The 13,420-nt window shown below is 42.4% G+C and overlaps 2 protein-coding genes across 2 annotated transcripts; one reads left to right on the plus strand and one right to left on the minus strand.

Moving 5' to 3' along the window:
- Positions 1 to 929: 929 nt before the first annotated feature.
- Positions 930 to 1,743, plus strand: LOC112953207 (olfactory receptor 6B1-like). The gene is made up of 2 exons (XM_026046223.1): positions 930 to 1,535; positions 1,684 to 1,743. Exons 1-2 carry the CDS (start codon positions 930 to 932, stop codon positions 1,741 to 1,743), a joined length of 666 nt encoding a protein of 221 aa, XP_025902008.1.
- Positions 1,744 to 7,317: 5,574 nt separating this feature from the next.
- LOC112953197 (olfactory receptor 10A7-like) lies at positions 7,318 to 8,280 on the minus strand. The gene has a single exon (XM_026046209.1). It carries the CDS (start codon positions 8,278 to 8,280, stop codon positions 7,318 to 7,320), a length of 963 nt encoding a protein of 320 aa, XP_025901994.1.
- Positions 8,281 to 13,420: the final 5,140 nt, after the last annotated feature.

The raw sequence follows: 13,420 nt of genomic DNA on the forward strand, positions 1-13,420 counted from the left end.
ATCTGGTGTATTTTAAGAAGAGATACACCCTAAGACTAGATTGTATTCCAGACTACCAACACTTGCCTTAAGTTTATTTACTTCCATTATGTAAGGAATCTAGGGAACAAAAAACAAAACAAAACAAAACAAAACAAAAAAACCCCAGCTGATGAAAACAGGCAATATCTACTTTAAAAATATTTGCCACGCCAATATGTGGTAGTAACATATGCTTTATGTCATTGAGCTTAAAGCCCCTAATAGTTATATGTCTAAATTAGAACTAACCGTGAATGGAAAGGAACGATTATTCTTCTCATTCTAAGGCAGCTGTCTAAGGCAGCGGAGATGCAAAACCCCCTGGAGGAGCCATTGCCTTTCTATTCACTAAGCAGCTCGTTTGACTTTGACATGAACAGTGAATACCTAAATATAGGAACCTAAGAGAAACAAATCTCTATAGCTGATCGTACCTACGGCTTTCCCTCCTGCTGATGAAAAATACAGGGATGGAAAATGATYTAATAGGAAATTCAGAAAGTCCAATTTTTGAAACACATCTATTCCATTTGAAATTCCTCTCTGAGTTTAGACCTCATTTACCTATACACTACCTGACCTTCTCGTGCTGGTGTTTTCAGCAATGTGAATGTTAGCTGTATCCTATGGGATAATAAAAATGCATTACAAAGGTGTTCCAACATTGTTTCCTTCCAGTGTTGTTATCAAAAGCCTGCTAACACAGTCACAGAGGGGAAAAAATGTGTCTTTCTAGTATCTCTTTTTTTTTGGTAAGAAATGCTGGTTCTATATTATAAAAAGTTTCTACAGGAAACAGTTTATTAAGTGCCCTAACTCTTTGCACAAGCTTATTTTATGGAGCTGTTAAATTTGCTTTTTCTTTTGTTTTTACATCTTCAGGGAAAGCAGTGGGCACCCAATATGGTATGAAGAACCAAACAACTATCAATGAGTTCGTTCTTCTGGGATTTTCTTACGGGCTGCAGGGGCAGACTGTACTTTTCCTGGTCTTTCTAGTCACCTACATGGTGACAATCACTGAAAATACAATCATCATCTTTGTGGTGAATAGGAACCACTGCTTGCATAAGCCAATGTATTATTTCCTGGGGAACTTGTCCTTCCTGGAGATGTGGTACATCTCTGTAACACTGCCCAGGTTTTTGTTTGGATTCTGGTCGCAGACAAAGAGCATCTCCTTCTCCAGCTGCATGACCCAGCTGTACTTCTTCATTTCCCTCATGTGCACCGAATGTGTCCTTTTGGCTGTGATGGCCTATGACCGCTTTTTGGCTGTCTGTCATCCTCTGCGCTACCCGGCCATCATGACCCACAAGCTGTGCTGTCAGCTGTCCATTCTCTCATGGACAGGAGGCTTCTCTATTTCCTTGGTCAAGGTGTCTTTCATTTCACGCCTCACGTTCTGTGGTCCACAAGTCATAAACCACTTCTTTTGTGACATATCTCCAGTCCTGAACCTATCTTGCACTGACATATCCCTTGCAGAAACAGTGGACTTTGCACTGGCCCTTGTAATTCTGCTGGTACCTCTGCTGATCATTGTTTTCTCCTATGGCTGCATCGTGTCCACAGTCTTGTGCATGCCTTCGGCCCAGGGAAGGAGAAAAGCCATCTCCACTTGTACCTCACATTTCAGTGTGGTGATCATCTTTTTCTCAGCCACTCTCTTCATGTATGCCAGGCCCAGGAAGATCCATCCTTTCAACCTCAACAAAATAGTATCCATCTTTTATGCTGTTTTCACTCCAACATTGAACCCTCTGATTTATTGTCTAAGGAACAAAGAAGTGAAGGAGGTGCTGAGAAAGATGATAAGCACAAGCTGCTCTGCACATCATCACATAACTTCTTTGCAATAGTCAGAGCAATAGAAGGACAGTAGTGGGAAGAAAAACACCATTCTTCAAAYAGAATTAAGCAGGACCACTGTGACTGTTGTTCATTTGCTTGCTAAGTCAACAGCTTTCTTCGGCACTGCAGTCTGTCAAGGAAAAATTTGTGTCTCACTACTTCTGTGTGGAAATACGTATTTCATTCACATAGGGGTGCTTTGAAGACTAGATTATACCTTGCTGTAATTTTTTCTGCTCCTGTAGCGATTTAAGAAGTCACACCACAACCTTGGCTGATGGACAATTTTCTTATGACGACCCTAAAAATGAAATTTATTACTTTCTAAATCATGAAGGAACTAAGCTATCATCCATATCACTGTGGAAATGGTTGATGAAAGCTGAACTAAGTTACATGTAAAGAACTGGGGTGACTTTTTTATCCTATCACAGTTTTYGCTGTACAAAGAGAGGCGTCACTCTTACCGTAACCATAACATTTGTGTTAGGTATACCTTCGTATGACCTCAAGTATGGTTAGGAGTTAAGAGTCAGTATGAGCTGATATTTCTAGTCAGTGAAGAGGTGGTAGATTCTATATTATATGTTTATTTGATGATGGCCAAGGCTGCCCRAGGGCCTAAGACATGTTCCTGGAGAGATCCCCATTGTGCATTTCCCAATAACCTTCATCTTGACTAGCCAGAGAGGGAAACAATATGAGGGTGTTCTGGCTTGTCTTTGCATGAGTGTGGAGAGTTTCTGTTGAACTATAGGGCCAGCAGTATTCATGTATTTTTGTGTATTTCATATATGTGTTTGTGTGTGTGACTACCCACTCACATTCCATACAGATTGGATCTAGAGTTACAGAACTGTAGCAACCTCACCTCTTTTAGGCTTCTGGATTTTGCAGTCCTACAAAGTACATAAAATTAAATCCTAACCCAGGGAAAATGGTAATATTTCATTTTTTTACAACATTGAATCATCACAAAATACTGAAATATTCCAAGCTGTCCTGTGAAATCAGACAAGGAAAAATAAATGATAGTTGTCAAAAAAATCATGTTTCCTGTTCATTTTCTTTTGGTAAATGGAGAAATTCTGGTGGGAAGTTCTTGCGCTATTGAAGTGCACTTGCAAATGCACTTGCACCCATTCTGTATAAATTCACCTCCACAGTATATATAGTTTTGTGGAAGAGGTATTTCACAGCCATACAGGGGTTGAGTTGTAAAAAACARAACTCATCCAGAATTGAGTAGAATACAGACCCTGAAGCGTAAGTAGAAAGCAGGTATTTAGACTTCAGCTTATTCAGGGTACTAGTATTTGGAAACCCATGGGGAAGAGGTTTAGGGCAGAGGAGCTCAAGATTTCAAACAGATCACAGAATCACCAAATGACTGAAGTTGGAAGGGCTCTGTTACCTCACAGTCAGGAACTTTTTCCTCAAATTTAGGCTGGTCTTCTTGCATTTCGGTTTGTGACCATTGCATCTTCAGACAAGCTCCTGAAGGACAACCTCATTCAGGCAAAAGAACAGTCCATTCCAGAACTCAGGATAATCAACAGATGTGTGAGGAAACTGGCTTGGTAGGAAGAAAGCAACCACTGACTGAGCTTCAGTGTGAAAAGGGCAAAGACTGGAGGTGACAGTGGTATAGCATGCAAACAAGGGAAGTGGAAACATATCCAGGTGTGGAAGACTAGTGGTGACCTAGCCAAAGCTCACCTAGATTTGATATAGGGAAGGGACATTGCAGGTAGCAAGCAGATCTTCCACAGCTACATTAATAATACAAAATAAACAAGGAGAATATTACATATATGCCGAAGGCTCARAAGCCTCAACCTATATACCTATGTGCCCAGATGGGGTATATTTGAGGGTRCAGAGAGAATTAACTGACATGATTWTGATGCCACTTTTTGAATGGTCATGAAAATGAGAGGAAGCACAAAGCCTGGAGCCAGGCAAATGTTGCATCCATCTTCAAAATCGTCAGGGAGGATGATTTCAAGAAGTATTGACTGGTCAGCTTCCCTCCAACTTCTGGGATGAAATGATCAGCTTCATGGAAGAGGGAGAGCAGTGGATGCCATCTACTTTGACTCTGGCAAGGCTTTCACCATGCTCTCCCACAACATCTCTGTGTCCAAGTTACAATTTTGCAGTATAGGTGAGTGAAGTTCTAAATGGGTGAAAAGCTGGACAATTTGGACTCAAATGGTAGTGGTTAATGGTGTCCCACTTTACTTGGTGACTGCTTACGAACTGAATGCTTCAGGGGTCTCTCCTGGGGCCATTCTAGATCAGGATTTCTATTAGTGACATATTACCTAGCTGCTTCCCCTGCCTGCCATCAGTCCCTCCAACTTTCTGCACTGATCARCTTAAGGGAAGAGTTCTTTTGTAAYGGATCTCAGTGGGACCCATTAATGCTCCAAGAAACTTTAGAATTTACATCTGATTTTAGCTTCTCAAGTGTGTTTTTTAGCCTCCTCTCAACATCTGAAGTACATGGCTTCAGATCCCAGCATATTGGAGGGATCATTAAATATACAACCCTGAAGAGCCATGTTGCTTTCCATAATTTCCCATAATTACCCATRATTTTCTTCAGTCCTTCAGTTCTTGTGTGGAAACATGGAAATATTTCAAGAAAATATTTAAAAGTGCAAGCATTCAGTGAGCACTTGAAAGTGAAAGATGTCTGATTTTTAAGCTTTCTTTATTCTTCCCATTATAAAATAAGTGATATCCACATTCTCAAATGTATACAAATCCAATGTGTCTCCTAATGAGATCTAAACTTATAGGGAAAGYGATATGTTTGATGAGAGACCTGTATGGACAACCTTCCTCCTCTCCTCTTCAACCCTACAATTTCCCTCTTCAGCCACTGGGGACTTAAAGTACTCCTGTTAAAATCCCAACTTTCTCCACTCAAGTCTGTAACTGAATGTTCCAGCTCCTATGCACCAATTTCCTCCTGCTTTCCTTGGAGAATTAATGGCAGACACAGGAGCATTCTTCTTAACKGCAGGCAAGCAAAAATAAAATATGCTATGGAAAAATAAAACGCACTCCTGAAGTATGTGTTAAGTCCGAGCTGCCCTCAGTGATATCCACTTTATTCAAGGGATAACATTCCTTAAAATATTCCAAGCAGATAGAGAGGTAGGAAAGGCTCTATGGAAACACCACTAAGGAGTTGGCTAAAGAAACAATTAGACACCTGACTGACACTCTTGTGCTCGAAACTGCAGCCAGAGAGCTGAGAKGTATCTGAGTGGATAAAGAGTCAGTAGAGGAATGCAGACTTGAAAACAGTGTGAAGTGCATTTTTCCTGACAGTCTGATATGTGGAGGACCTTAAAAATTATGTTTATTCAGGGCAGGTGAAAATATGTGGGAGATAATTGAGATAACATTCACAGCATGACAGACAGAGCAGTGATAATGCAAGCTGAAGGGCCTGCCAGTATTTCCTCTCCTTCRGAGATTCATACACTTCCTCAAAATTCCCATTGTTTCATTGTGTGAAAACATTGACATACAAAGTAGTAGATCCTTTTAGCTGATGCAAGCGCCTTTGTACTTTTCCAGATTTTCATGTTTTGAAATCCAGGACAGCCACAGCTTAGATTTTTTTTTTYCTCACCTTTGCTTGATAATATGTTCCCCCCTACCCATTACTCATCAGACTTAATTACTACCTTTTTTCTTGTATCCTTTGAAATCCCTTCTTATTTCCTTTCCTTAGAAGGGAAATAAGTCTGCATAAGAATGGAGAAGATTTATTAGACAGTATTACTATCCAGTACAGTGCTCTTCTCAATATGCAGCACAGTGATGTAGTCAAGCTTATTGATTTATGCTCAAAACCTTTACAATTCTTCAAATCCTGCTGCTGGATGTGAAACTGGCCCCTGGAATGCTGGAATCCATATATTACAGATATTTCTTGTTTATTTCTTTTCTTCCCCAGTACCCTGYTTCCCTAATCATCTGCATTGCTTGGATTCTTGATCATACCTGAGACAATTAGGTCGCTCCATAAGTAGTTCAGTGGTTAGCTTAATGTTCATCAGAGCATTGCAGAGCCTGATGAACRGATCTGATCAGATTTCACCAGGACTGGTTCCCTCTACCCAACTCAGTCCTCCAAGAATATGCCAGCAAGTTTTATAATCTCAGCCACCCTCATGTCTTGACTGTGTGCATACCTTAAACTCACTTAAAACATCTGCACAAACAGAATCAATTAGGAAAATGTATTCCAATTTCAGTGGTCATGTCCAGAAGGCAGAGTAATTCATAACAAACTTGATAATTCTTAATAAATTTGACCTTTCCAAACCATTTTGGGTCATAGAGCACCAACAACAGATGTTGGCTCCAGTGATGTTGTGGCTTTAGCTAAACCAGATACAGAGGACTAATTCATGATTGCAGGAATTTTTGTTGGTATCATAAGAGCTTTGGCAAAACAACTTTATGCACAGTGGGTTTAGCACTGCTGTGAACACTACCATTCCAAAAGAGATCAAAGGAGAGGTAAAGTCTCCCTTTGTTAAGGCTCATAATGATGATCTACAGGTCTACGTGGCTCCCAATGATCAGAGAAGCACTGTGGTGACCAGTTCAGTTTGCCTGAGGGGCCTGTGTGGGAGCCTCACAAACATCTGCATAAAAGGCATGAGTCAGGAATTAAGGGCTAGGTAGAATGGATGTGACCAAAGGCAGCCACAAGTAAAGTGCCTATATACCAGTCCAGGTCAATTGTCCACAGAAATGAGGCTTCTCCTGGCAAACAGACTGCAAGGACCRTGTTGCTGTAACCTCAGTAATTCCACTGGAGAAGGGAATCTTGGATTTATCCAACAGCAAGTGCCTTGAAAGGAGAATTTGGAGAGAAAMAGGGAGCAATCCAAACTAACGAGTGTGGACACAGCTATAAACTGAAAGAAAATGTATACCTCAGGAATCACTATGTCAATCTCTGCACTAACAAATTTGTGTTTCCTGAGGTCTAGCAGTGCTTTGGAAAAGAGTTGCTGGATATCACTGCTATCCATGAGTTGCTAAGGTATTTTTCTCTGCCTTCAAGAAAATTACTGTTGGTAGTTCTGTTTCTGCAGAGTTGGGCAGAATCTTTAGTCTCAGCTTTGGAGTTCTTACCCTCTGTACATGAGTGGATCAATAGAAGCAGGAGTGTTGGTAAGCCTGACCACTCTGACAATTATGATGATGTGGAAGGAGCAGTACTGTGAACAGGAGATTTGTTAATGATCATAAGGCTTCATGCCAACTGAGCAGCTGAGCAAAACATGCTGTAGGAGAGCTTTGAGAGGATGGGGAGGAGGCAAGAGAGCTTGCTTGTATGCAGTTTTCTTATATTTGATTATACTTGCTGAAAAACAGCTTTCAAATTTCAAGTAGTACTCTGGTTTAAAACAGAATATGCATATTAAAAGGAGTGATGACAGTTTTCCTCCCCAGGGTTCTCCAAAGGGATTCTTTCACCTCATTGTTCCTCAGGCTGTAGATTATGGGATTTAAAGTTGGTGCAACTACAGTGTACGAAAGAGATAACAACTTCTTGATGTCTGGTGAGTAATCAGATCTGGGCTGGATGTATGCCAGAATACCAGTGCCATACAACAGGGTGACCACTATGAGATGAGAAGAGCAAGTAGAAAAGGCTTTGTGCCTCCCTGCTGCAGAGTTCATCTTCAGGACAGTGTGGAGGATGCAGATGTATGACCCCAGAATCAGCACAAATGGAGACATGATAATGATGACTGTGGCTGTGAGGGAATATGTCTCAAAGAGGGAGGTGTCTGCACACACCAGCTCYAGCACTGGTGGCCCATCGCAAAAGAAATGGTTCACTTTGTTAGGTCCACAGAATGGGAGGCTGAAGAGCCATGCGGTCTGCAGCGTCCCCACRGGAATCCCTGAGAGCCACAGAGCCAGCAGCACTTGGGTACAGGCCCTTCTGTTTATAATGTTCCTGTAGTGCAGAGGGTTGCATATAGCAACATAGCGATCATAGGCCATGGCAGCTAGAAGAAAGCACTCCACAGTGCCAAAGGAGAAAAAGAAAAACATCTGTGCCATACAGCCTATGAAAGAGATCGATTTCTTCTCGGTAAGGAGGTTGGAAAAGAGCTGGGGAACAACCACTAGCGTAAAGCAGATATCCAGAAGAGATAAGTTCTGGAGAAACAAGTACATGGGGCTGTGAAGGGCAGGATCCACTATGGTGGTGAGGATGATGAGGATGTTCCCCAGGAGGGTCACCATATAAATAAGCAAAAGCACCACAAAGAATAGAGGCTGGAACTGGGCAAGGTTGGGAAAGCCCAAAAGAATGAACTCTGTTACCATAGTCTTATTTAATCCAGACATCCCTTGTTAACATTTCACATGAAGTTAAAATGAGAAAGAAAGATAGAAAGATGACAGAGAAAAACAAATAAGATTTTTTTTTTAACTCTACAGCAGCTTTAGAGAGAATAATAGATCTGCACAGGGRTAACCAAAAGCAAATATTACCTGTTCATAGAATTTCTCCCTCCTGAGGTCTCTTCCTTCTGGGAGTGTCCAGTATTGGCAGYTGGATTCTGTCCTATGGGCTTGTAAGATCTCAGGGTATAGAAACAGCTCAGTGTTCACTGCATGCAAAGTCAAGATTTGTCACCTCTGGCTGACCATAGGCAGGTGCAGGTAACATCAGAACTTGATGAAGGAAAGTGGAATCAGCTTCTTAGGTAAGGAAAGCGCAAAGTGAGCCTGAAACATAGACAATACATTAGCTTTGAAAGCTGCACTTCCTCTTGACCTGAGATCTCGGGAAGATGAGCTCTCTTTCCTGAAAGAGAATTCTGGGACATGCTTATGGTGCCCTTCAGTGAGTCCAGAATCTCAGGAAGAAAATGTGAATAAAAYAGATCAAATAGAATCCAAGAAAATTAAAACAAAACAAAACAAAAAAMCCCCACAAGTTTCCCAGGAGGAAACCAACAAACAAACAAATAAACCTCTGTTTATCTATTATGTGCTGAGGGGAGGGCAATTTCCACAATAATTAAAAGATAAACAAAATTAATGGAAATGAGCTTTTTTTTTTTTTTTTTTTTTTTTTTATTTCTCCACAGGAACAAGATGAAATCCCAAGTATGATTTAGAAGAATATTTAAACACTTAACTGTTCACACTTTCTCTTTATGTATGTGCGAACGCTGTGGTCAGGATCTAGAACTTTCAGCCTGGAAGAGACTACAGGGTGAACAAGTGAATCCCAGACAGAGGCTGAGGTCAGCACAGCTGTGGCAGGAATGGTGGAGAAACCCTTGTCATCAGCCCTCTCTCAATCAGACCACTGCTGGTCAAGAGCAAATCAAAGAGCATCTTCTCTCTATTTTCCCCCTCCCATCCCATCCCACAAGGCAGTAAACAAGGCACCCAGGAGCCATCCTCCACTTGTTCCTGTCACGGGGTCTTAGGCCAGAGCTGTCAGTTCTCATTCCACAATGACGAGCCCAGTGCTCAGTTACACCTGAGCTTCGGTAGGTAAATTTCAATAGGTAAATGAACTGACTTCAGAAGTTACAGGAGTAATTTCTGAGAAGCCTCCTGCTCACAGAGGGTCCTAGGTAGCTGCATGTATCTGACGCTGTGGCAGCAATGCAGGGGAAACCCTACGGAAATAGTGTGCTGCAGACCAGGTATTTCTCATCTGACTCAGGCAGCAGTCCAAAAGGAACATGCTGCAGAGCCAGGGCTTCTACCCCATGTGATCTGATGCCTCTTTTGCYTCAGGAACAGAACTCCAGCTCCATCTTGCTTCTGATCACTACTCAAAAATGAAATCACCCTCCAATGGGAAGTAACCCCATAGTGGAAACCAAATCTAGACGAGTGGACTAGACAAGTGCAYGGTGAGGTGGATCGAGGGCTGGCTGGATGGCAGAGCTCAGAGGGTGGTGATAAATGGGGCTGAGTCCAGTTGGAGGCCTGTGGCCAGTGGTGTCGCCCAGGGGTCAGTCCTGGGCCCGGTGCTGTTCAATTTGTTCATCAGTGACCTGGACGAGGGCACGGAATGCACCCTGAGCAAGTTTGCAGATGACACCAAGCTGGGTGGAGTGGCCCACACTCCGGAGGGGTGCTGCCATCCAGAGGGACCTGGACAGGCTGGAGARTTGGGCAGAGAGGAACCTCATGAGGTTCAATAAGGACAAGTGCAGGGTCCTGCAYCTGGGGAGGAATAACCCCAGGCGTCAGTACAGATTAGGGGTTGACCTGCTGGAGAGCACCTCCACGGAGAGGGACCTGGGAGTCCTGGTTGACACTAAGTTAACCATGAGTGAGCAGTGTGCCCTCGTGGCCAAGAAGGCCAATGGGATCCTGGCCTGCATCAGGAGGAGCGTTGCCAGCAGGTCAAGGGAGGTGATTCTGCCCCTCTACTCAGCTCTGGTGAGGCCACTCCTGGAGTACTGTGTGCAGTTCTGGGCACCCCAGTATAGGAGGGACGTGGAGCTTCTCGAGAGGGTCCAGYGRAGAGSWAYMARGATGATTAAGGGAATGGAACATCTTTCGTATGAGGAGAGACTGAGGGAACTGGGCTTGTTTAGCCTGGGGAAGAGAAGGCTGGGAGGGGATATGATTGACATGTATAACTTCAGGAAGGGAGAATGCAGGGAGGAAGGGGACAAGCTSTTTTCATTGGTGGCCAGGGATAGGACRAGGGGTAATGGCCATAAGCTGAAACACAGGAAGTTCCRTCTCCAGGTGAGGAGGAACTTCTTTACTGTGAGGGTGACAGAGCAGTGGAACAGGCTGCCCAGGGAGGTTGTGGAGTCTCCTACTCTGGAGGACTTCAAAACCCAYCTGGATGCCACCCTGTGCCACATGCTGTAGGTGTGCCTGCTTGAGCAGGAAGGTTGGACTAGATGATCTCTAGAGGTCCCTTCCAACCTTGAATATTCTGTGATTCTGTGATCTCGCTCTGCTGTGGCTTGGCACAGGGAAATAGGCCATAGTGTTGAAGGAAAACTGTTGTTCTATGCAGGTATCCAGCTCAATTTTTGGCTTTCAACAAGGGCAGAAAGTTCTTCCAATAAAGAAAAATCTATCCCCAAAAGAAAATCCTCTCTCCTGCAAAATACCAAATTGCAAAAGTTATCTTGCTCCCAGAGAGATTTTTACTTAACACTGAGAGATTTAAATACTGTGTGCTACCCCCATGTAGACAGTCTGAGTTCTTTCAGGAAGTTTTCACTGAACTCACGAAGCTCTTTCCAGCATCGACATGGGAACAGGCTACTGGTATGATAATACTACCCAAATTTGGTAGAATTCTGTGCAGAGCAAGCATCTCTCTAACCTCCTTTCTCCTCATAGAACATGTGTTTCTGTTTTGACTGAGCAGCTTCTGCAGATTTTCCAGCTTAGGGCACGGCAGAGCTGATCAAATTCCCACAAGGGCCCCAGTCATGCATAGTCTGTTTTGTGAACAACCTCTAGCTGTTTCTTAGGTGGTAGCTAGTCAAAGTTAGCACATTTAAGGTAAAGAAACAGTAGATTTAAGGGGCCCTTAGGAACAATGAGTGGTCTGACCCATGCCTCCAGCAACCTCTCATCAGCAACCCATCTACATGGTTCCTGGGGCTATCTATGAAGCTTGGACAGTAAGTAAGTGTTTTATTAAATCTCTCTTGTCTAGCCACTCATGGGTTAGACATGTCTCTGTCAGTAGCTGACTCATTTGCTCACCTTGCAGTCACAGAGGGCTACAAAATCCATACAGCTTTTTTATTTAAAATGCTAGACAACATATTTAATTCATCTTGAGTCACTTAAGGAATAGCATGGATTGAATCAACACACCCTAATTTTTTTTTTTTTTTTTTTTTAAATTGGAAGAAAAGGCTCTGGACAATACCTACTTCACTAGAACTTCAGTGATGAGTTTTATCTTCATATTGACTTTTTACACATACTGATACCACCCTCTGTCTCTGAATGACTTTACTTCTCTACCTCTCCTCTCAGTTAAAACAGACAGGACAAAGACACAGCACTGTGAAAAGATTGAATTGAAAGGGCACAGACCTGTTTGAGTCAAGGAATGTCTCCTTTAGTCCTGCATGTTTTTGATGAGATCATTCATTTTCAGAACCCTGATCATTCATTTTCAGAACACTCCTCATATATTTTTGATCTTTTGAAATACAATTTATACCATCTGAAAGACAAGAGACATCTTCTGCCTTCCCTGATTAGTCCATATGTCTCACTTACATTACTGTATCTTCTAAATAAGTGTTGAAATAAATCAAGAAATGCAAGCTAATGTATCAGGAACATTTTAATTTTTCAGCCTTCAGTCTAGCAGACATCCAAGGACACAATACTAGCCTCTACAAAGCTCCTGCAAACATGATTTGCCTCAGCATAATTTGTCAGTGGTGAAAAGGCCTATCCTCCCAAGAATAAAAAGATATGATGATTAGAAATGTCTTCTGCAGTTCCTGAACACACAAACAAGGGACAGGTAAAATGAGTATGTGGATATGCATATATATATTATGTGTACATATATGTGTATATATGCACATATATTATATATTTGTATATAAATACATTTTATGGCAAAGTGCTTGTGTAGAGCAAGAGATACTCTACATGAACCATGTTTTCCTAGCTTGATGCTGTGTGCAGTTCATCTAGACTGACTATTTTTAAAGTCCCAGACTGTGGGGGTTTTCTGTGGTGCAAGGGAGGGCAGGAACAGAAGGAGATTTTCTAGGACTCCACAACTTGTTTCAAAGACAAAGATTTACTACACAAGTTACAATGGTGCAAAGTAACAATTTTTAATAACAGAAAATTAGCTCAACTAGAAGACTTAGTTTCTAACTACAGTAGAATTTATGCTAAGGGTAGATACTTAGTAAACACACAAAGCTAGACAGTTTATGCTAAATGTAACTACCCAAAAGAATGAACTAGGCAAACCAATTCAGACAGATCTTATCCRCAAGTTACCTCAGTGGCCAACATACCTTCAATCTCAGGAAAGTAACTGCAGGCAGGTAACCCTGCCCAGAAGGCTTCCACAAGCTGGCAGACCCACTATCTCCCACAGAAAGCCCAAAAGCCAAAAGGGCCTCTGGGGCCACCCTACTTATACACTTCAGGGAATGGAGGAGGTGGAGTCCTCCATCATTGTTACGGTAATCATGCCCACAGTCATGGGCATGGAGGGTGGCTCAACTCCCCAGTGTGTGACTGARTAGCTGCTTTCCTCTTGCAGCGGTGGGCCCAAGGAGGTGTAAGAAGGAATTAATTCCATTCCACAATGATCAACACCACCTCAACAGTGAAAGCAGGTATCTCTCAATGACCTGGCGAAAAGAAGATAATTCCAAATGTTGGTAATTAATGCTGCCACAGCAGTGTGAGGTTTTGTCTCTCAAGGTCCTGGTGCCCAAGCAGGCCTTATCTCAGAGTCTTGATATTCTTCCTTTTGGCATGTGAGGTAAAG

The sequence above is a fragment of the Nothoprocta perdicaria genome, unplaced genomic scaffold, assembly GCF_003342845.1.
Source record: "Nothoprocta perdicaria isolate Ctin4 unplaced genomic scaffold, notPer1 scaffold_429, whole genome shotgun sequence".
NCBI lineage: Eukaryota > Metazoa > Chordata > Aves > Tinamiformes > Tinamidae > Nothoprocta > Nothoprocta perdicaria.

Excerpts from the sequence above, each read along its gene's own strand:
- LOC112953207 (XM_026046223.1), top strand. The coding sequence starts at position 930 with ATGAAGAACCAAACAACTATCAATGAGTTCGTTCTTCTGGGATTTTCT. Across the intron at positions 1,536-1,683 it reads TGGACTTTGCACTGGCCCTT|CCACTCTCTTCATGTATGCC; the intron begins GTAATTCTGCTG and ends TCTTTTTCTCAG.